General features: G+C 34.6%; 1 protein-coding gene across 4 annotated transcripts in view; it reads right to left on the bottom strand.

Annotated features, from left to right (window-relative positions):
* The window catches only part of ZFYVE9 (zinc finger FYVE-type containing 9), a 130,677-nt gene that overhangs the window by 30,356 nt on the left and 74,800 nt on the right, over positions 1-25,521 (bottom strand). For 3 of the 4 annotated variants that reach the window (XR_004325019.1, XM_032494272.1, XM_006180255.2), the window contains exons 4-11: positions 21,587-21,686; positions 18,988-19,164; positions 17,193-17,362; positions 13,027-13,147; positions 10,092-10,214; positions 8,106-8,261; positions 1,997-2,221; positions 394-476 (exon numbers count right to left, since the gene is read on the bottom strand). Coding sequence is in view for 3 of the 4 variants with exons in the window: in XM_032494272.1 (XP_032350163.1) it covers positions 394-476; positions 1,997-2,221; positions 8,106-8,261; positions 10,092-10,214; positions 13,027-13,147; positions 17,193-17,362; positions 18,988-19,164; positions 21,587-21,686 (1,155 nt within the window). In the remaining variant the exon portion in view is untranslated. The remainder of the gene's footprint in view (positions 1-393; positions 477-1,996; positions 2,222-8,105; positions 8,262-10,091; positions 10,215-13,026; positions 13,148-17,192; positions 17,363-18,987; positions 19,165-21,586; positions 21,687-25,521) is intronic. The other variant, XM_006180256.2, reaches the window with a different exon arrangement.

The following is a 25,521-nucleotide window of genomic DNA, read 5'->3' as shown; positions in this document are numbered from 1 at the left end:
TACTGGCTTGGGGTATTTGAACATAATCTCTGACCAACCTTTGGCAAAACAGTAAGCCACATGGACAAAGGGGACACCCCCAGGATGCTAGGCTTAAAATTAAAACAAGACACAATACTAGGTGCTTTAAGTATTCACTAGTCCTCACAATACTTCTATGAGGTCACTTAGATAGTAAGTGTATAACCAAGGGCTGGAATCCAGTACTATTTCTATCCAAAGCTCCACATACTTTCCAAAGAATACATATGTTCTGTTCTTTTCCTTCAGCATAAAATCTTCACCTCCCGGAAGCAGAAAGGGTATGGCTATTAACAAAATAATAAACTCCTTCTCTTCCTTCTCCCACACAAACCCCAGTAAGGAAAAAGAAAATTAAAATTCCCAACTTACTGCAAGAAGATTCATGATGGTATGCCCCGTCTCTCCAAACAATGGCTTCCGAAATCTGACACTGAACAGTGGGCATGGATAAACTATGGAAGTGAGAAATGATCAGACTAAGTTTGGCAGCTTAAATTTTTCATAAAACAGACATCATGTTTCATTAAGCTCTCAAAATATAATTGTAATGGCTTGGTTAGAGCATATGAAATTTAGGGCTCAAGAAGTATTTACCATGACAGCATCACAGACAAATTCGGAGCCTTCTACAAATCATATCAGAGTAAGGTTTTTAATAACCAGAGTAAGCTTTTTGATGCGGCTATTTCTAAAATGAACTACAATGTCTTAAGAAGTATTCTTTTCCAAACTGGATTAATATGATCCAGGAAACAAGTATCTCCTGATTCCTCTGTGCTCAGGAATTCTAAGAGTTCACTCTTACACATGTCCCAATCAGGACCCTCCTTAGAAAAAGCCAAACACTAGGTGATCCTGTTAGCTGGCTTGAACTTTATGGTTTGAATTATCTGTATAAGATACAAATTTTGTTTCCTCTACCTACAAATCCTTTCCATTCTCTACTTCACTTAGGTGGTTCATATGCCTCTTTCACAGTTCAGTCGAGGCACCTTGGTCCCTCATTCTTGATGAAGTTAGAGACCATCCTGGGACTCCCAAAGAACTCTGTTAACTGTGAACATGTGTTTTAACACAATATACTACTATAATCATGATTTCTATATGTCTTCCTTACAAAAGTTCCCAAGAGTCCATAATCATGTCTCAGCCATTATGAATTCCCAGGACATGGTAAGCCTTTATTAAATTCTTGTTGAAAGGAAAGAATAATTTCATAAAGAATGAAGTTAACTTTCTGAAAACACATAATATACTGTTTCATGGTTTATAAAATAGTTTTTCACTATTTCATTTGATCCTGTTAAAAATACTATGCAATATAAAAGGCAATTATTATTTCCAGTTGCAAAAAAAACTGAATCAGACAACTTGAGTGACTCATCCAAAGTTACAAAGCTACTAAGAGGCAGAGTTAAGAACCTTATTCAAGTAGTCTGATTCCTAGACTAGGGCAATTTTGACTAGGTGAAGACAATGAAGTTTGCACTTAGGCCTTAACATCTTTAAAAACTATCACAGCTTAGTTGCACTGCTACAACCATGGGCAAGGAAGCTCCTTTACCAGCAGAGAGCGATCTCTATACCACCAGCTTCCAGTGTCTGTTACGTTATAAAAAATATGTTGTAACTATTTTCCAATCAAGTGACAAAAAAAATCTGCTCACCATATATAGCTACCATAAAAAAAGTTACTTGTTAAGCTGAAATTCACGTTTTCTGAAGATGATCACGTATTTATCAATGAATTATAAAACCAGTTAAGTTTACAAGGCAATGAATAATCATTATCTCATTTGCTATTTTGAGTCCTTTCCATTATAGCCTAAAAAAGTAGAGACACTGGCCAAATTTAGCTTAGGTACTTCAAAAGATTACTTCTGTTTAACTGTATCACCAGGGGGCTCCGAATATCTCAAGTTTTTATAAAGTCATGTCTTGGTCATACAGCTTAGGATGTTTTACTACTTACGTCGATATTCAGCTCCAAGTCTCAACATTAGCCGGATGGGAAACACTTTAGCCCAAGGAGTTTCCCATTTCTGGATGAGAATTCCAAACAAGTAAGGTGGAGTTGGGAGTACTAGGTCTTGCAATGACTGGTAAGTTGATGTCACGTATAAGAATCCACCATGTTCTTTACTGCCAAGGAAACTTTGACTGAAGAAAGAATGTCCTAAGTTGCCTACCACATTCCCTAAAACAAAAAAGTACATTAATTATTACTGATAATCTTATTTTTAATAATCATTATTACCAATGAGAGCCAGACACTACCAAACACTAATTCCCAATCTTTCACTATGAAAGACACATGTTTATAAAGTTGTTCTTTACACAAATGGCATCTATTAAATGAAAATTAGCTTCCTGATTTTATCAGGGCTTCTGGTGAGCATGAAGTAACTTGTATTATCACACTACAGTTTGTCTGGCTAAATGCCAATGTGAAATAAAATTCTTATTTTATGGCAAGATCAGAAAAGTTTAAACATAAAAACATTTCTCTGCCCTTTGGCCTCCTTTCTTCCCACTACAGTGCACTGTGTATCTGCATTATGTGCCAACCAAATCTCCCCCATCGGCAGAAACACCTGCTCAAACATAAAGAGCAACACTCTCCTAGCATCAACAAGACCACTCCTTAAAAGATAGCATGCCTTCTTAATCTTGTAAGGGGCCACAATGACACTTAGATCTAGATAGTGTAAACTGTCAATAATATGTCATTTAATGCACAGCCCTCTGTCTCAAAAAATTTATATAACTGTGCCTTGACTTCTAACAGGAGAAAAGTTCTCGGAGCTTTCTGAGATGCTGTTCCCGGGTTATAATCCTCAATTTGGCCTGAATAAAATTTTCCATTTCTTTCTTAGACTGACTGATTTACCTTTTTTATTGACACCAGAAATACTGATGCCTTCCTTTAGATTATGTAACTTCAAGGTATGAATTACTTTGGAGGTCTCAGGATAAGAATTACTGCCTCAAAGTTCACAAAAAATGTTAATATTAGGTATCTGCTCTCATAGAGTTTACAATCCTAATGCCATTGACTAAATAAATTCAATTCATGAACATAATGAATTAAGACATTAAGTATAATTATATATGAGACATTAAGAGAATAAAATTTATGGAGAAAGTATCAAAGATAGGATTTATTCTAATTTTGGTTGAGACAGATATGAAACATAAACAACTCAGAGATTATTTAAATTCATATTAGACAGTGTTATTTTTTTCCTTTTAATTACAAATGCTCTTAACTAAGCACTTTCTAATTCAAATATTTTTCTAATGAAACAGTAACAAGTCAGCCCTTGATTAAGGAGACATTTCCCTCAGTCTAGAATTACAAAAGAATTTCCTGACAGGAGCTGTTCAATAATGTAACAGCAGATTTGTTCACCAGACATGTGCAAGCTTCCTTTGACACTTCTGAAAGAAGTTATTAGCAAATACACAAATCGCCATCAGAGAAGTTAATGCTTACTTTCCTTGAAAACTAGAGACTATTTGCAGGACAGTTTGGTGATGGGTCACAGAATCCTTGAGTGAACTGGGAAGCTATGCTGATAGTAGGGTCCACACATGAAGGGAACATCTCCCCACAAAACTCAGAGAAGCTTTGTGGCTGAAAGCTATGTTCACCTGCACATCATTATCTGCCAAATACATTTAGGGTAGTTCTCTTGCCCCAGGATTAACCAAATCTGGCTGCACATTTAAGCTGTTGGGCCAGACGTATAAAAACAAAATAATCACCATATCAAGGAAGTAGTATGTTATTTTGGAAAAAATCAGATTTTGGAGTCACAGAGACATGGGTTTGAACACTAATTCGATCACTCACTATTATGAGATTGGGGGAAAGTTACTTGACTTCTATGAGACTCAACATCTGTGACAATTGGGGAATAGTTTACCAAATTTCAGACCTAATGTGAATAAATTTGTTCTAAAAAATGATTAACTATTATTTTTATAATGCAAATATTCACATAATGAATAATCAACCAAACATAAAACTTTCTTTGCTTTATCAAAGATTTTAAAGTAAGGCTTGTATAAATTTTCATCTTTTCTCTTGGGGGCAGGGGTGTAGGGAGAGAATGGGAAACAAAAGAGACAGAAGATTTTTTTTTTCCCTCCTCAGGGATGAGTACATAATAGCAGTCCTCTAAAGCTCTAATAACAGCATAATGTTTATCTTTCTTAAGCATGCCCCAGTGAAAATAGCTCAGAGGTGAAAACTGTGTTGGGCTTGGTACTCAAAGCATTCATTCATTATTCCTTTGAGATTTCCCTATTAGAGACTGGAATCTATTACTGGTTATTTTTCCACATATACTCATAACCTTTCTGCTTCTATCATCTAACAACCCTCCTCCCCACCCCAATCACACTCAGATTCTTCATTATTTCCCCTCACATTATAAAATATATCTTTTATCCTTTAAGCATTTACTTTCTTAAAAATTTTAAAAACTGACAGATCTCTACCAATTCTAATGAATAATATTTAAACTGTCATTTAACACCTCATCAACAAACAGGTAACATTCCATGGGTATAAATATCAACAAAAATAAAATATTAGGTATGAGAATTTAACCAAAAAAAAGCTTTCATTTGAAGACTTAAACTGAGACTCCAACATCAAAAAGAAGATAATGTTGGGAATGAAAGAGAAATAATATTCAAAGTGTAATTGAGTTGTAGAGAGTAGAATCTTAAAAAGTTTTCATCACAAAGAAAAAAAATTTGTAACTATGTGAGGTAATGGTTGTTAACAAGACATTTCATTTCACAATATATACATATATTAAATCATTATACTATATACTTGAAACTAATATAATGTTCTGTGTCAATGATATCTCAATAAAAAGTTTAAGTCAATTTTAGTGAGGTATTACTTACCTGCAATAAAACTCAACAGATTTTAATTACATAGTTCAATGAGTTCTGACAAATGTTAACAGCCATGTAACCACTATCCCAATCAAGATACAGACCATTTATATCATCCCACAGAGTTCTCAGGGCCCCTCTGTAGTCAGTTCCAGCACCAGGACACCCACCAACCAAGGCAAATACTGATCTAATTTCTATCACCACAGATTCACTTTGCCTGTTCTAGAGAATCATACTGATATAATCATGTAATATGTACTTCTCTGTGTCTGGCTTCTTCTGCTCAGCATTATGGTCTGTGAGATTCATCCATGCTGCTGTGTCTATCATCAGTTTGTTTATTTTTCATTGTTATGCAGTATTCTAGGGCTTACTCACTATAGATTTTTGTTTGTTTATCCACTGTAACTGCTTCTTAACTACCTGCTCTACCTGGTACCAGACAGACTTTGATCCATTTTCATATTGCTTCTAGAGTCATCTTTCTAAAACACAAATCTGATTATGTCACTAATTTCTTTCAATGACTCCTCACTGCCTGCAGAATAAAGAGGACAAACTCCTGAACAAGACACTCTTGGACCTCCCATGCCCTAATCTCTGATGCCTTCTCAAAACCCACATGAACATGCTATTACTTGCATCCCCAAAACCATTTCTGTTTGGAGTTTTTACATGTGAATACATTCACACTAAGGGTAAAAATGAATGTTTCAAGTAATTTTTGGAATGAAATTTAGGCCTAGAGTTTCCAGATGACTTCAAATTAACCCCATACATTTTAGAACTGACACAGTAAATACTGAACTGTACTTTGAAGGTATGATGTAGTCAGTTTCTACCGTTATCACCTTGCCCTCATGTACTATTTCACTTAAATTATCATAGAGACTAATTAAGACATAAAAGTACAATCTTTTACACGTAAGCTATAATCACACTAAAGATGCAATTTTACATCCTGCTTTTGTACTTATTCAAGAGCATTTTCCATAAAAATATTACTTTTAAAATAATATTCTGAAAAAGATGCATTCATCTAAAAAGTGTAACACAGGTAAACTCTTCTCCTATAGCTGGGCATTTAGGGTTGCCTCTAAATCTTCATGTTAAAAATTCAGTCATGCTGCAATAAACCCTTTCACATACAAAGTGTATTTTACACTTTAGAAAATTTCTTTGGCATAGAATCCCACATGGGGAATTACTTGCATTCAGAAAGTACAAATAATTTATGATTTTAATATAAATGTTATAAACATTAACAAATAATGCATGAAAATAATTTTAATACCCTGGCCACCCTCACCCCACCCTTGTTTCTCAGAGATAGTCTTTTATTATTCATTGGCTTTGGTTATTGTATTACTCTTTCCCTATTTATCAATTCTAGGTATTATTTTTGACTTCTTATCCTGATAAATGAGAATTTAGCTCAATTACATTACTTCTTACCTCTTCTGTTAAATCAGGGGAAGGTTAACTTTGTAATGTTAAATAATACACTTAAATATATTTTTTCTCTCTCTACTTTAAATAGTATGCCTTTATACTAGTATCCTTAGTCTTACCCAACTTCTAATAGCTATGCATTTACTTCCCCCCGCCTTTTTTAATTGAAGTATAGTTACTTTACAATGTTATGTCAATTTATGGTGTACAGCATGTTTCAGTCATACATATACATACACATATTCCTTTTCATATTCTTATTCATTATAGGTTACTACAAGATACTGAATACAGTTTCCTGTGCTATATAGTATAAACTTGTTTATCTATTTTATATACAACAGTTAACATCTGCAAATCTTGAACTCCCAATTTATCCCTTCCCACCCTCTCTCCACTCGGTAACCATGAGATTCTTTTCAATGTCTATGAGTCTGTTTCTGTTTTGTAGATATGTTCACTTGTCTTTTTTTCTACATTCCACATGTAAGTGATATCATATGGTATTTTTTTTTTCTTTCTGGCTTACTTCACTTAGAATGACAATCTCCAGGTCCATCCATGTTGCTGCAAATGGCATTATTTTATTCTTTTTTATGGCTGAGTAGTATTGCATTTTATATATATATATATATATCTCCCACAACTTCTTTATCCAGTCATCTGTCGATGGACATTTAGGTTGTTTCCACGTCTTCGCTATTGTAAATAGTGCTGCTATGAATGCTGGGGTGGGTGTATCTTTTCGAATTAGAGTTTCCTCCAGATATATACCCAGGAGTGGGATTGCTGGATCATAAGGTAAGTCTATTTTCAGTTTTTCGAGGAATCTCCATACTGTTTTCCACGGTGGCTGCACCAAACTGCATTCCCACCAACAGTGTAGGAGGGTTCCTTCTTCTCCACACCCTCTCCAGCATTTGTCATCTGTGGACTTTTGAATGAGGGCTATTCTGATTGGTGTGAGGTGATACCTCATTGTAGTTTTGATCTGCATTTCTCTGATAATTAGTGATACTGAGCATTTTTTCATGTGCCTATTGGCAATTTGTATGTCTTCACTAGAGAATTGCTCGTTTAGGTCTTCTGGCCATTTTTGACTGGGTTGTTTATTTTTTGTTATAAGTTGTATGAGTTATTTATATATCCTAGAAATTAAGCCCTTGTCAGTCTCATCATCTGCAAATATTTTCTCCCATTCTGTAGGTTGTCTCTTTTTTTGTTTATGTTTCCCTTTGCTGTGCAAAATATGCATTTACTTTTACATTGTTCCAGTTAATAATATTTATAATTTATTTTGAAACCATAATAAAGTTGTCCATGCTAGTGGTTTTGGGAACTTGAACATTAAATGAATATTTACATTATAATTATATAAATATTGTTAACTCAAAAAACAAGTAGTAAGTTATCATTATGCTTCTTTCTACTGATACCAATATCATGTTCCATAAGCCAAAGGAAGAAAATACTCTTACATCATGGTCAATGGATTATCTTACAACTTTGATCCCAGCCTTTGAAAAATAACCACCACCACACCAGGTAAAGTACTAAAATTTGTAACTTCTTCAAACCATGCCAAGTTCTAACTTGCCAATAATGCCAAAGTCCAATGCCAGGCTTCCAAATTTAAGGTTATTTGCATCTGAATCTAAAATTTTTTATCATCTATAAAGGGTACAGACTAAGTCATAAAGTATCCCCACCTGCCAGAGCATCCTGATAAAACTGCACAAAATGATTAAAGATATCCTTCGGTAAACACTTTTCATCCGGTAGGCACTGCAGAAGAATGACTATCTCAGACTGACCCACTGCATGCATTCCCTTGGTTGTGAAACACCAGCACTTCCTGTTCACATCTATAGATGAAATAAAATATACAAATAACGATATGCTTCTCAATCCTTATTTTAAAAATCCAAAGAAATCTTTGTTATAATATAACAGAGAATAAAGTAGATCATACTGAATCTGTATAATTCAACTGTTAACTGTCATTGCACTGAGCCAAAGAACTACTGCAGAAAATAAAACATACCAATGTCTCTGGCTCTAAGCAAACACTTAGCAAAATAATTAGAAGAGAAGTAAAAGAAGTCACTGTGAAAGATAATGCACTTAAAACTTTTAACTCTTATTATGAAAAGGTACAGTTATTAAAAGAAACAGCATTCCATTAAAAATAAATTAAACCAAACTACACATCCTTGGCTATACAGATGAAAGAATATAGTCCCCCACCTATATTTTAAAAAATCATTTTACCAAGGAAAATAATTACTTAATTAAAATTAGAAACAAGAAAACAATAAAAGTCAATATTACTAAAGCTTTGGATTCAGGCTGTGGCCTAAAGAAAATATATTTTTATGTATGCTTATTAAACTTAATCTGTGATTGAAAGAGTCTAGCTATTTAAATTACAGTCCTTTCTGGGAGAAAATTCTAGATAATCAGCAATAGGACTTTACTTGGCTTCATGCTATAAAAGGTGGTGAAATGGATGGCTTTTTTGGACTGCTTATTTCCACTTCTTCACATTAAGGTTATACAGAGTCACAACAGCATAAGCCACGTGTACTTAAAAATAATGTTCAATCCTTGACACTTTGATCACTTGTACTCCAACACAGTAAGATCCCCAAAGGAATTCATAAAGGGTTCAAATAAAATTATGGGTACCACAATGTAAATCAAAAGTAATGTAAGACCCCTTTCTTTCACTTTGGGCATTGTTGCTTTATGTACCTAAATGTAAGGTGTCTAATTCAGCTGTATTAAGATTGGTGCACACTTCAGGAATTCTAGGTTAGCTATTTCCTAAGTATGACTCAAAAACCAGACATGGTAAATTAAAATTTCAAGCAAATTATTTTAAAATCTGATCCTAGGAAAGGTGGCAAGCATTATTAACTGGACAAATATATAAGGGTGTGATGAGCAAGTAAACCATAAACCTGCATTTCATTTATGAAGAAATTCTAAGGAATTTAGTATATTGGTTTTTCTGGTTTCCAAGGTCAACTTAAAACAAATACACAGGGGCAACTTGAGGACTATTCCCCAATGCTTCCTTCCTCCCTCCAAAATTCTGTCGATTAACATTTATCCAGAATAAATGTATTCTCTATTTTGCAATATTATATTCGAATCAAGATTCTAAGTTACTGTCCTCTCTCTCATTCTGGTGTCTAAGAAGCTAGCACCAAGAATTGAGAAGTTTCTTCTGAATCTTCACTTGTGATGTACTGAAGTTTTACTATGTGTTAATTAGCTAGCACTTCTCACAAGTAAGGTTTTGCACCATGACTATGGTTTCTGAGATTTAAACCTAGCATAGAAATTGACCCTCTTGGATAATTTATCCACCTCCAGTTATTCTGGTGGTGAGTTGTGATTCAGAATACCCCTTCTCAGGAAGAACTTAATTCAGATCACTTCAAGTTTCACTTGGCTTTCCTCCATGGAAAATTCATCTGTCTCACCCCTTTGACCAAAAGCAAGAGTCTCAGTTAGTTCCACAGTTGTCCTCTGGGATATATTATTTTATACAAACCAACATCTTCAGTTCCCAGTTTTCATTAAGATGTGGCTCTATATAAAAATACTTGTGCATAATGAATTTAAAAGTTTTATTATCTATAAGACAGTACCTCATTTTAATTTTTTAAAAAAAATTTCTAACTTACAATTTACAATTTTAACCATTGACAACAAATTTGCATTTAAAACAAATACAAGTGGATCAGGGCCACCATCCTCCAATTGCTGCATCACTGAAATCTGTGATGGTTTCTCTTCCACAGCATAGTCTGTAAGGGAAGAAAACAATGTAAGAGACTGGTTAAAGAGACAAATCAAGAAAGAAATCTGATGGAGGAATGGACTGATGATTCATAGGAAAGAGGTAAGCATTTGATTTACGGATTTACGGTTAACGTAGTTTATGCCTGCTATCCCACTGTCGTGTTAACAGTACCCCTTTCATTCTCAAAAGTGATCCAGTCCAGTTTGGATGACAACATGGTTATCCTATGTATAGCTGTCTCCATACAATGGTTTATGCCATAGTCTAAAGACAATCCTTTGATTTAATAAAAATTCCCCAACTATCATAACAAGGATTTTACATATTACATTGTTGTTCCAGACCAACATTTAAAATAATCCATGGTATATGAGAAAGTGATAATATACTAGCTACCTCCAGAAAGGATGTCTAGGGGTTGAAGCAGACAGGAATCCAACTTTTTATTCTATATCCTTTTGTACTGTTGAGATTTTTTTTACCATTAAAAAACTAAACTTTAAAAAAATACACCCAGAAAATAAGATAAAAGTATCATAGGTGATTGGACTCATGAAACAATTCCTCTATAAGTGTAAGTTAAGAAGGCGGTCAGTACGTGTATCACCAAGATCAGTAGTAAATCAGACATCACATTCTGAGCATGGACAAGTTAATACTCGAGACTGCACAGAACCCTTCCCAATTAATCCCTGCAAGTACAGTATGTAATATTCAGCCACACCATTCTGAATGACAGTAGTCCTCTCAGCTTGAAGTCAAAATCATGGGTAATACCCCTTGTAGAATCTAAAGATATGGGACAGGAATTAAAAACCTGAGAGTTGCATGTTGTTTGGTCAGCAAGATAGAACAAAATGACACCATTGCCCATTGACCAAAAGGTATTTTTCAGATGTAATGGGAAATGTCTACCCTATCAATAAAAAGAAAAGTTATTAGAAAGAGAAATAATAAATGACTTGGAAAAAAAATTTTAATGAAGTTTTCCCACTGGAAAACAAACAGCAAGATTCTGATGAAGAGACAGCAATGTGGCTTCAGTAAGTGAACACAGATAACCAGTAGTTGTTTCTCAGTAGAAAAAGTTTTGAAAATTAGATTTAATGGATGTGACTTTTAATAAAAATGGAACCTTGCAATCTTATTTATTTTAACAACAGAATACCCAATTTAATTTCTCATTAATATAAGATTTATTAAAATAACCAAAATTTGAAACCTAAGTAGCAATTTTAATCACAAAGGAGTATTTTTAGAGGGTCCTAGAAAGGAGCAAAGGCATTATACAATCAAAAGAATGCTTAACTTTATGTGAAAGTTCATCGTTGAACTATCTGAGACACAAGCTGTATTTGATAGCATGATACATTCAGCCAGCACTGCTGAGAACCTTCTACAGGCCTAGTACCAGGCTAGAAGCAGAAGACACAAACATGAACTCATGGTCTAGTGAAAGAAACAGACCTATGAAATATCTAATTTCAGTGAAAAATGTGTTAATACAGTAACCATCTATAACAATTTCTATTAGAACAGAGATGTGGATGCAAAACCACTACTAACAAAGCCAAGGTAGGATTCAGAGTTTTCCATATATACGGATTTTGAAAGGCTGAGGAGTTATTCATAGAGTCTAGAGTACAGAAGGGTATTCTATTCTAGACAGAGGAAGAGAAGACAATAAAAACATTAATTATATGCCTACTTTTTCCCAATTTTCTTGTTATGTACAGTCAGGTATGAAATCTGATTTAATTTAATCTGACTCTTAAGTAGATCTAGTTACTTAACTAAAAAAAAAAAAAAAAAAAACTAGGATAAAGATTCAGAGAGGATAAATGACTTGCCTACTGGATCACACAGCTAGAATGGGATTAAAATTCAGATTTGCCCAGTTCTGAAGTCCATTCTCCTCCCACCATTCCACAGCATAAGAAAAAGCATGGAAGTATGAAATGTGAATATTAAGAAAACAGTAAACAATCTGTAGTATGCATGTAAAGTACTGGAGTGTTGGCTGGAAAGAAAGTTAGACAAGTTGAGATAACTTTACAAGGAACACTGTAAGTCAAGATAAATAATTTATACTAAAGGCACTGGGAAGCCATTGAATTTTGTAAGCAGAAACAATATATGATAATATCTATGTTTAAAAAGATAACTGGCCACAATGTGGAAGATTAAATAAAGGAGAGAAAGACTGAAGGCAAGGAGACCAGGTAAAAGACTAGGACAAAACTGAGGAGCGATTATTAATAAACCATCTCTTGAAAATGTACTGACTGGATGCTGATCTAATCTATCAACAACAAACTTTTACGTATAGATAAGCATTCTTGCGAACGAATAGTAACTTTGCATCTTACCAGGACTCACTAAAAATGTTTCCTAACAGTAAAACTGCAACTTAAGTTCAGTGCTCTCCACTTATTATATGTACATTCTGAATGTGTATTATACTTCAAAACAAAAAGTTAAATTATTGTACTAACTATTTCAGGTGGGCCAATCCTAGAACTACAAGCAATTCTTCAGAGTATTATACGCTTCAAAATATAAAGAAAAAACTGCCAATAAGTTACATTTATATTACAATTTAAAATAATATTACAACCTTTCAACAAATGAAATAATATAAAAACAAATATTTTCTCTAAAACAATCAGTAGTAGCAAGTGATTTTCATGGCACTGAGTAGTTGCTTTTTTTGTGGGAGAAGAGAAGGGCGGTTATCACTTGAAATCTCTTTCCCTTAATCAGAAGGCAACATTTGACATACGTAACTATCCCTGTTTATATATATGTCCACATACCTCCTTTGACACCAGTGGAGATGAGGATGGGAGGAAGGCCATCTTCAGGAATAAGGTTCATTGCACTGCCAACAGGACTTCCAACCTGAGTTATACTCCCAGAGAATAGAGAAATATCCGCCTAGGAAAAGCAAATTAGCAAGGAGAGCATTATAGAGAGTTCAAGACTTTGGCAGAATATAGTCAAGACTATAAATGGGAATTCAAGTGAAAACTTGGAATTTAGACTTTTTGAAAGATAGTCCAGCATAGTCATTAACCCGTGGTTTCCCAAAGAATTGGGCTTATACTATGAAAACATTTCCAATTGTGTGTTTTCTTCTCTTGGCATCATTGAATCATAATAATGAGAGAAGAGGCCTTGCAACCTGGGTGAAAGATTCCTTTACTCAGGTTTGTTTCGCCATGAAAGAAAAATATTTTTAAAACCTACAGTGGCAACAGAAGCAAAATTTCACTATTATCTCATAATTTCTGAACCTTTAATATATTTGGGTCTACTTAAAGTGTCATTTATATAATTTTTTTCAAAATAACTGACAATTGGGGTGATAGTTGTAAAACAATATGAATGTACTCAAAATGGTTAAAATGGCACACTTTATGTTATGTACATTTTACTATAATATAAAATTAAAAAGCTAACTTTGATAAAATAATTTCATTTACTATGCAATGAAATTAAACTTCAAGTTCATTTTTCTTTGCATTAATATGAAGATCACATTAGCTACACTTAATAAAGCATCATGTTATGCATGTATATATATACACAAAAATATTTATTCATAATAACCCATGCTGGAACTAACCCAAATGTCCATTATTAAGAGAATGGATTACTATTTTGTGATATAATCTTACAAGGTCAAATTATTCAGCCCTACAAAACAGAATGAATGGCATGTTCAAATAAAAACATGTAGCTCTGAAAACATAACTTAGAGCAAAAGAGATAGACAAAACGAAAGGCATCATGTTGCAAAATACATTCTGGGTGGAGGTAAAGCCACTTAAGTAACAATTTAATAGCATATGCTCAAAGATCTATTAAAATGATGCCCTCTTCTCTATATTCTTTATAACTTAAGCAAGCAAAAAAAAAGCTTTAAGTTAAAGCATTTAAAAACTTTTAAAACATATATAAAAATGTTTTAGCAGCTTTATTCAAAATAGCCAAACTGGAAACAATCCAAATGTCCATTAATAAGAAAACAGATAAATTGCAGTAAAGCCACATGATGGAATATTACTTAGCAATAAAAAAGATTTACTTTTGCTGCACACAATATTGATAAATCTCATAAATATTAGTTGAATTTAACAAAGCTAGAAACAAAACATTATATACTGTATGTTTCCATTTATATGAAATTCAAAAACAGGCAAAACTAATCCACAGTGATACAAGTTAAAAAACTGGTTACCTTGGTGGTGGGGGCGGCCAGGTATTGACAGAAAAAGGGCATGAGGGAACACTCTGGAGTGATGTAAATGTTCTGTGTATCTTCCCTCGATGGTGGCTACATGGGGGTGTGTGTGTCTATATACATATACATATACATATACATGTATGTTCATCATGTTGTTTCCTAAAGATTAATGCTCCTTAAGCACTTTGCTATATATATTTTATACTTGAATAAAGACTAAAACTATTTTTTTTAATATGCCTATGTCTTACCACACTCTTGTCTACACTATTTATAATTTAGGACTGTGAGTTTTTAGCGGGTTTTTGCTAAAAATTTTGCAATGTTCTCAGTACATCCTATAAGGGAAATTTGGAAAATTTTATTGGCAAACCATTACTGACTTGAAGGCCTAGCACACAAAATAAAGTAATCTATTCTAACTTTCTATTTAATGATGCATAAACCCACCTTTTAATATCATAAGAAGTAGCCATCTGGCTTCTACTTAAGTATCATCTGTGAAAAGGAATTTATTTCATTTACTGAGCACATTTTAAGTGCCAGGAACTCTACCAGCTCATAAAGATGAGAAAAATATTTTCAGCTCTGACTTTTTAACGAATTTTGTTTTCCTTCATTTTACCAGATAAATATTAAAATAGAGTGCTAAACAATAAGAGAGCACAGAAACAGAATAACTAGCTTATTTTAGTTTCTCTTCAACGGAGCTGAACTTTGTCTCCCTACAATATTCATTAACTAGAGATTCCTCATTCATCTGAAAAATTTATGTTTTAAGAATGTATCATATAATGTAAGAGATGCAAAAGAAATTTAATAAAAAGAAAAAGCCATCAGTATATAAACACCATAGTTATAACTGATTCAGCACAAACCGTCAAAGGACAGTAAAATCACTAGCCAAAAGACCATAAGGAAACAAGACACTCAAAGTAACAGCCATCACATTACTTTTTAATTGCAAAGAGGAAAAGCTACCTTTGCAGTGGAGAAACACAGGGGATATCAATTTAACCAATTATTAAACTGATGCTTCTTGATGTGTTCCACTAAAAAATGACTGTCACTTATGTAGTATTATTCGTGCCAAACATGTTTAATCTGAAACTAATCACGAGGAAGAAAACAGACAAATACTAATTAAGGACTTTTTGCCAAACATGGCCTAGATGCTTCAAAACTACTGAAAGACCAAAAAAAAAAAAAAAAAAAAAAAGTGGGAGAACTGTTCTAGACTAAAGAAAATCAAAGAAACATGACAGCTAAATGCAGCTGTGACCCTTGATGGGATTCTAATTTTTTATAAAGAACTTTATTTAATTTAAAAAAATACATATAAATGTGTGTGTGCACATATGTGTATAAATGAAAGAATGAAGAACATTATTGGGACAGCTAGGGAAATCTGAAAATGGCCTCTATATATGATAATCAAATTATATGTCAAATTTCTTTCTCATACAATTGTACTGTGCTTATGTAAAAAAATGGCTTGTTCTGAGGAAACACAAGCTAAAATATTAAGTGATAAAGTGCAACTAATTCTCAAATGGTTCATCAAGAACAGTGTGTTTTCAGGGGTAGGGTAAACAAGGCAAAATGATAACAAATGGTGAATATGGATGAAGAACATATGGGTGTTTACTGTACTATTTTTGCAACTTTTCTGTGGGTTTGAAATTTCTCCACATAAACAATTGGAGGAAAAAAGAAATTTCCTTGATAAAGAAGATAAAAAGAAGATACAATGTAAAATAAGACATAGCTGTTGTCCTCTGTCTGCAGCCACAGAAAAATACCCCCAGACTTAAAAATATCTGAAAACAGATATGACATGGTTTAACATTCCTTCACCAAACAGGAAATTCAGTTCTATAGGTCAATAAATCTTATCTTAATAATACACAGTTTCAATTATAAACAAATTCACAAATTATGTAAATTTCTGAAAAAATATTACTGAACATAAATAGTAACTATGAAAACATCAAAAGTAAAAATTTTATCCAAACTCTGATTCTCTTATTTTAAAATAAAGATAGATATGGTCTTAGGTGACTCTATTCTCTCACTGACTCAAAAAAAAAAAAAATGTAGCTGGTATTTGTCCCCTTCTGAAAATTAGGCCCCAAGGAATGAGATCCCACTAGCCCCCAAATTGTGACCAGGATATCCTACAGAGACAAGGTAAGTGAGGCAAGACAGAACGAGCTGGTGCCTCACGTATGTAAGAGTCGTTCATCCATTAAGTCCGTGGTTTTTCAACTTATTTTTAAGCTGTGAAATCCTTTTAAAAAATCTTACATGGAAGCAGGGAGACCAGAAAAAAAGCAGAGATACTCTGATGACAAAGGAACAGAAGGACCCCTCAGCCACCTTCATACTGGCTGGCCTTCCTCACCAGGGCAATGCCCCGCAGCCTACCAGAGACCCTGGGGGATGTTTCTGAACACCAGCGTTATCACGGGGCCAGGATTCCCTCTAGCACAGCGTCTAGCTACAGTACAGTTCTGAGCTCACTGGAAAATAACCTTCATTAGAACAAACAAGAACAACTGACTCTGCCATTATTTATTTTACCCCTACACACACACACACGCACACACACTGAACTGCATCCGCAGTCTACAGGGTTCCACAGAAAGGTCACTCGACTTAGAAAACGGCAAGACCCAGGTAGCACAGTGCTGAATAAAGCTCTCACTTTCAGCTGCCGTTTTGTTTTCTTACCTCTGCTGGTAGGGGACTGCTAGTTACTGGCTTGACTGGGTCATGTGACACAGCCAGGGTTCCTGCAGAGGAAGTTCCATTCATGGTTAATTTGGCTGCATCAGCAACTTCTCCATTAGGCAAGATCCCATCAGCAAACCAAACTCGCCTCTGCTCTCTGGGCTGAGCCACTTGAGGAGCCAGAAAAATAAAACAGGCATCACTGTGACATTGGTAGGGCTTCTAACATCAAAGAAGAGAAGGTCACCAATTCCAGATGAACAAAGAAATCAGTATTTAGCACTTTATATTTATACATATAGTAACTGTAATGGTATAAAGGTGGTTATAAATTAATAAAAAATACACATTTAAGGATATTCTTTACTTCTACAACTTATATGTAAAGATCTAAAACGCTTTCCTTTAAAATATTAAATATGCCTATGATTGTGTCACATCCTCTGTCCTGTATCAATAACAGAGAAACTAAGGAAGGTGTTTGAAGTGCCTAAGAAATAAACTAAGAGCAGGGGAAATATCTGGCAATAGACATCCACATCTCCTAAAAGTACAAGGTTTCTGTAGGAACTAAACATCTGGAAAAGTGATACGGTATTTTTAAAGGGCAAAAGATGCCCTGAAGAATGCTGAAGAATTATTAATTAATAAAAGAAGAGTTGGCACAGATATGTAAGAATTGGGAAGCAAATTGGCCAGATCTTTGGCTAAGGTATAACTGAAGAAGAAAAAGATGGATCTGGCAGTGCAAAGTAGCTTGCATTTTAATAAAAGTACGGGGAAAAGCTGAAAAACTGAGTCTGATGAAATGATCCCTTTAAATCTAGTTCTGGAAATCAATTCAAAAGGCCAAAACAAAGAGAGACTAGGGAAGAACAACAAAAACGACAAATGAAGTAAAGAGAATAAAGATTTTTAAGAAGAAAAGCCTGAGTTCATAAAAATACAAGGAGCATGACTAAGGGATGATCTGAAAAGAGGGGAAAATGGGAAGTCTGATAATGTCGATAGAAGTCTTTGATCTTCAAAAGGGGAGGAGGGCTGTTTAGCAAGGGGCAGAGAATATTACTAGATAAAAAGATACAAAATTAATGAAAGAAGATAGATCTTAATTATCAAGGGAAACTTCTTAACAAGATCATTTTAAGGAAATATGTGTTGTTTTTACTATTGACAATCCCCTGAACTTACAAAGTGCCTTTCATCTGACAACATCGTAATCATAAAGATATAATAAACTAAAATAAGTTGAGCCTATAATTTTCTACCTAATATATGATATAATCAGGATGAAAGTTCTGGATTTTATAAAGATCTGTGTACCCAACACATATTTTTATATGGATAGATTAAAAATGAAAAGAGAAAATGACAATATATATATTTCAAAAAGCAATACTAGAATAAACTGGTCAGAAAAAAAAAATTCTTACTTTCATTACTTATTAAATTCCTGCAAAGAACACCAAGGTAGGCATGAGGCTAGGATTTTGCAGGCTGACTTCAAATTTTGCATCACTTTTCAAGTAAAAGCAGAGTAACTACTCCACTCTTACATGGGAGAAGGTATTGGCATATTTTTAGAGGTGCCTCCAAAATATCAAGCAACATAACACTATTCCTTACTTGCCTAGAAATTGTCTCAACACATTTCTCACCTTGTTCTTCCACTCCAATAACCAACCAAAGGGATTTATCTGCAATGTTTTAAAGACTTGTGCTGTAAAATCACATCAGCACCTTTTCAGAGGAACTTGGTGAGGAAAAAGAGAGAGAATAGCACATGATCCCCTACCTTCTGCTCCAGGGTGCTTTAAAACTCCCACAGGTACCATCACAGTGGGAGGTGGAGAGCTCAGGGCTCCTGAGGCCTGAGCTTGCTGCAAGGGAGGGATAGTAGAACAGTATTCAGCAGGATTGTTAGGGTTAGGGCTCTGGCTTGAGGCACTCATCATGTTCTCCCAGGCTTGAGCTGAAGCAAATACAGACACAATCAATGTGAATGGATTGCAAAATATGGACATCAAGACCTCCACAATACTGGATAAATAATGTAGTTCCTTCTCATTAACACTCATAGTATGTCTCTCTTCCAGCTAGTGAAGGTATTAAGGAGATAGGTGATTTTATACAATAAGGGAGACCATTTAGGTAAGTCAACTATTTGGAAGCAACAAATAAGAATTATATGATACTTCTGATACAGACTGACAGCAGATCAGTCTGAAGTTACTGACTAGGCCCCTGGATCTTTAAAGGAGAACATAATTTGCTTAAGAGGGAGTAAAACAACGTTAAACTTATTAAGGACTTGCAACTGGGATAGCATTTAGACAATGGGGGTGGGGTAGGCTTAATATTCAATGCATTTTATAAAATTTTATTAAAAGTCAAAATCAGGGGCTAAAATAGCATAACTCCATTGTATATTTTTGGTTTCATTTCTAGACTTTTAGGCTCTTCTTAGTTGAGGTGAAAGTCATTTGAAAATTTCTGAAGCCGAAAGCTCAGAAGAACACATCTCAACAAGTTAGTGAATTCTGCTCTTGTGCAATCATTACCCTGTGTAAAGGTATCCAGCAAAAACAACCATTTCACATCTCTGGTGTGTCTCAAAAGCACAGGATCCATTTGAACATGAAAATGTGCCAATATCATATAAGTGCCATCAACCAATATGAATGATCACAAATGTGTTAAGGTTCTGTATACACTATAATTTTACTAACTAAATACTGACATATCAACTATTGTCTTTAAAGTAAATAGGATGGAAGATGTTACAGAAATAAGATATAAATTTTATCTTCTAGGTTCTGGTAATATCACATGCCGAGGAATAGAAAACACTCAATTTTTTGAGCATCTTTTTAAAAATTTCACTCCACATCAAAGAATGATCCATAAGATTTTGAATATTTATTGCCTCCAAATTGCAGCACAAAGCTAGAAATAACAGCTATGTTCCTTTGAAAGCACTGGCAGGAAGAGGGAAGGAAGAGAAAAGGAGAAAGGGAAACAGGGACAGGGAACACTGAAAAGCATCAAATTAAATATTCAGAAAAGACCAGGCTAAGCCATGCGAGAGGAAAGACGCTGGAAAAACCAGGAAAAGTAGATTATTTTAGGATCCCCTGTTAAGGGTATCCCTGGCTTAATAAAAAGTAAGTATACCATATGAATCCTCTGCCATTTCCTTCATTTTGAGCTATGTCAAGTTTACATAAAAAAGCTATCAAGTTGGAAGACCTCATCAAATAAAAGAGGTATTGGGTACTGTAATTAAGCAGCATGTTCTTATCTGTGGATAAATATCCGAAAATGAAAGCAGGAATAAACATCAATTGAGCCACTGAGTGAAATAACCACCATCTGAAAAATGACCCTTAAGAGTAAAGAGAATGAATTCATATTTGATCAAAATTATAAGAATTCAGAAATGGGAGGAAATTGGGCAGATCATAGGAAATTAGAACAGATCAGATTAACTGACATGCAATAGGTTAATAAGCCAGCAACAGGAAAACATCACTATGAGCAACGCAGACACACAGAGCAGGAAGGGTCTTGAGCAGATTAAGTTTCAGCCTCCAGGAGACAACACTACCCTGGCACAGCCAGCAGTGGTGTCCAAGTCCAACATTTTATCACTATTAGTAACTGTTCTGGGAACTGCACAAAGATGCACTCAAAGAGAAAATACTAGAGCCTGATCAGTTTTATTGTATCTCTTTACAAGAATACTCTGGAGTTTTTTGTTTGGTTTTTGGTTTTTATTTTCATTCAAATGCCCTTCAATTCACTTCCAGTCCCACAAAAGATGAACACTGAATAAGCTATATTTACCTTCTTGTGGCCATTATCTTTTACCACATAACAAAATTCAAAACCATTATTCTTATAACAAATTAGTATTAAGTTGACAACTGATAAATTTTCTATTCGATCCCAGATGCTAAAATATTTAACAAGATGAATGAACCAAGGTGTTAAAAGAATATGTTCTACATTATTAAGGTATTCCCTAGAAAGAGAGCTTCCCGTTGAGAGGAAAACCTAAGCCCAATTTTAATATTTCATCATTTAAGTAGTTAATAGCCCCCTTCCCCTCCCCACTCCAGTAATTTCACAGGAACATTAACAGCCACATAGCACCAGATTTCCACAAGAATTTCCATTCTACCTGTAAAACTTACCTGACTTTAGCATTTATTCATTAACTTAGGCACAGAAATTCTGAAACACTAAGATACTTTCAAAATTTTCAGTTAAAGTTAGGACCTTTGAGAAGGTGAGCAACTTGTAGAGCAAGGCAGGAAAAATCAGTAGCTTTTTTATAGGAATTCTTTTGATCTGTCTCAATAACTGTGAATTCAACTTGTTTTAATACTTACCATTCATTAGCACTGAATGGCAGATTACACATACTCTAGCTTCCTTTCTATCCATGTATAACAGTTTACATTTCAGGCTGCAGCAGGAAGCACAGAAAACCTGCAGGAAAAAGAACATACTAAATTTACCTCAGATCACAGTATAAAGGGAGTTAACCAATATTGACCAAAACTAGTCAGTATAGTCAGGGAACCTTACTAATACTAAAAACTTCAAAGGAAAATGCAGTTGAGGAACCTGGGTACAAGACCCAATTCAAAAACAAGAACAAGATTAACATGTCTGTTGGCAATAAGGAAAGTGAAAGTGCTGGCTCATAAATAAAAATTTTAGCCAAGATCACACAGCAAATAAAAAGCAGTGGGTGGGGGGAAAATCTGAGCTACCCTTAGGGAAAACTCCTATACCCAATATCATATAACACGAGCGTTTAGAATAGTAACATCTACTTTTTCTGTTTGAAAAGGTAATACAGCAGATGAAATAAAGATTGGGAATTCTGAGTTTTTTTGTTTTTTGGGTTTTTTTTTTAACAATCCTTATGTGTGGAATAATAATCATACCAGCTGTTTTCACTGGTTTGCTATAAAGGCCAGGAAAGACCAAAATACACAACTCAATCATAAAAATAACCACAGCCCCAGTTATGGGGAATGAGAGCAGGCAACCAAAAATTGGCCATGCCAATTTCCAGCACTTTAATTCTGCTTTCCAGGGTTGACTCCTGATAATCTTAACCTTCTTCTCCCTTCCAAACCAGGCAACAAGACTCTCCTTAGCTCCTGTTAAGATTTATTTTCTTGAGAACTCATTAGTCCCTTATCACATTAGTCCCTGTGACAGTCCCTTAGCACAGGCAGAAAGCTGTTCCCAGAAGGGTAAATTTTACTAATTCAGTTTTTATGATCAAGAAGTATCCTGTATCTTACAAAGATGAACCAAGAGATGAGGTCCTATTAAAGACAAAGTGAGAGCAATCATCTTCTCTTCTACTAGGTATAATTAATACATTCAGCTGCTATGACTACCAATTTGCAGTTTCCAGAGGCTTCATATCCTCAAAGTAACTCTGCTGTAGGGAAAATAGGGAATACATTATCCTTATTTTCTATCATTCTAAGTTGGATGGTTAAACAACTTGCTCAAGTTCCCAGCAACCTGTATGAATACTAGAAACTTTACATATATGTATTATCTAATTTAGACTAGTAAATCTTATAAAGGCATTAATTTATAATTAACAGAGTTAAATAAACAAATATGAAGTAAAACTGCTCAGTTATATGGCCAGTAAGTTGCATAATAGGTCTCCAAAGGCTCTGATTTTAACCACTTTGTAACACTGCCTCATACTATTCACGTATTTCATTTTGGGACTTGACTTTTCCTTCTCCATACTGTGACCACATCTAGTCAGTCACTAAGTCTTGTTGGTTCTCTCTCTTAAATGGTTCTCCCCAAATCCCATCTCTGCCTCTCCATCACCATGCAGCATTTATGCAAGCCTTTATTATTTGAGGCCTAGAAAAATCATCATAATCAATGATCTGTTCTCCTGATCTTCAGATGTGTCTTTCCAATTCATCTTTCACACAAATACTAAACAACAGAAATTTCTAACAAGTAAATTGAATCATATTAATCTTGAAATCCTTCAATAACCTTTCTAATCAAGAGGTAAAACCAAGAAGCTTCATTCCCTCATTTACTCCACAAATATTTGAGTCCTGATTATATGCTGGGCACCAGGCTACCCCACTGGGTGTGACAGTGAACAAAACAGATATAGCCCTTGCTTTTGTGGAATTTACAGTCTTCAGAGGTTATAATCTGAAGTCAAATAATTAGACAAATGAATGTAAAGTTACCAGCTTCAAAAAAAAGTACATGGCAAAATAAGATCATGTAATCTAGGCTTTACCTAGATTGGTAGAACTGTATCTCCCCCAAATACATATGAAATCTTAATGCCTAATACTTCAGAATATGACATCATTTGTAGATAGGGCCTCTGTAGAGATACTGAAGTTAAAATGAGGTCATTAGGGTGGGCTCCTAATCCACGATGACTGGTGACCTTATAAAAGGAGAAATCTGAACACAGTATGCCCACAGGGAGAATACCATGTGAACATTAAGATGACCACCTTTAAACCAAGGAGACAGACTTCCTCACAGTCTGCAGAAGGAACCAACCCTGTCATCACCTTGATCTTAGCCTTCTAGCCTCTGAAAATGTGACACAATAAATTTCCTCTGTTTAAGCCAACCAGTTAGTGGTATTCTGTTGCAGCAGTCCTAGTAAACTAATAACAGTTGTGAACTTTCAGAAGCAGAGGACTTGTGCTTTGGGAAGATAACCTCAAGAAAGGATGAAAACAAACAAAAAACAAAGATATCTTTTTAAAAGAGCAAGCCAGGGGGCAGCATAATGCAGGTAAACTGAAGGAACCAAGAACAGCCATCCTTGCCAATCCCATGGGCTTAATAGTGTGAAAGGAATCCCTTACATTCCCAGTGGGATTAGAAAACAGCACAGAAGTTAGTTAGAAGAGTGGATAACCTGCCAAGAGACTAACTGGAATGGCAAGGAAATGGGAGACAGGCAAAGGGATGCATTCCTGCGGGATTACCCACGCCAGAGAACTACATGAAATCAAACGTTGTATAATGCCACAAAAGCGCCACTGAACAGTGTCTATGACTGACATAGATAGCGTGCCACAATATAAAAAGGAAGAGAAATCTGGAACACTGGCCCTCATTCCCCAAAAGACAAAGATTATGATGTAATAAGATTCTCAGATCATTAAAATTAGTACCATGGAAAAGATGGGTAGAATATAAGAGACTTGAACCAACTGAGAACGGATGAATAATCCTGGATTTTAAACTATTGGATAATACTGAATTTGCCTAAAAGACCAAGATGAAGTTGTCTTTCATGAGCCAGGTTAGTCAGTGTCTCTCAACAAGGACACTCGTGATGCATTAGGTAGACCAGCTCTTCACTGGGCAGTACTGTCCTGTTTAACACAGAACACTTAGCAGTCCTGGTCCCAGATTAGTAAATGCCAATAGCAACCCTAGTCATTGTGACCACTGAAAATATCCCACCACATTCCAAACATCATTTTAGTATGTTCCCCAGTTCTCTGAGCTAAAGGCTCAGAGTCAGAAAGTAAAGTCAGTTCTAGAAATAAAGAGAATTATATATTTATAATGTGAACTTATTATACTGCTGAAGTATCATACATATATCATTATCCCAACTAATAATCTATTGAATTTATTTAACTTATTCTCCTTTTTCCCAAACTAGAATGTAAACTCCATGGAGCAATGAATGAAAGTATTGATAACACAGTCCCTGAAGTAACAGTTACTCAATGTTTGTTTATTGCTTCCTTGATTAGTAAAGTTATTGCAAGAACGAATACATGAATAGAGGAACAAACATTAATGTGTACTTATCAGGGAAGGGCTATATCATACATGCTCAAATTCACAACTTTAACAATGACAAACACATTTTAACAGTTTATTAAAAATAGTGACCTTAAGTTTTATAGGCCAAATGGTTATGAATGACCTTACATGACAGGATCTATATGACCTGGCTAACTGTAAAGAAACAAACTATGATACTTTATAATACATATGCTATAAAATTTCCAGCTAAGTACTGGTTAAAATGTTCCATTTGTGAGTTTACACATAATTTTCTTTAATGTGGCACTTCTGGGTTCCAATCTCAATATTAATCATTCACTTGCCAAATGACTTTAGAATAATAATTTTAACTCTCTGAGCCTCGGTTTTTCCTCATCATGTAAAACCAAAATATTAACATTCTCCTTGTAATGCTTTTGTGAAGATTAAATTAGATAATATATGTAAAATGTAGCATGCTATAGGTACTAAATATATGATG

Source organism: Camelus ferus, chromosome 13 (assembly GCF_009834535.1).
Source record: "Camelus ferus isolate YT-003-E chromosome 13, BCGSAC_Cfer_1.0, whole genome shotgun sequence".
Classification (NCBI taxonomy): domain Eukaryota; kingdom Metazoa; phylum Chordata; class Mammalia; order Artiodactyla; family Camelidae; genus Camelus; species Camelus ferus.
This window is presented reverse-complemented; position numbering and strand designations above follow the sequence as displayed.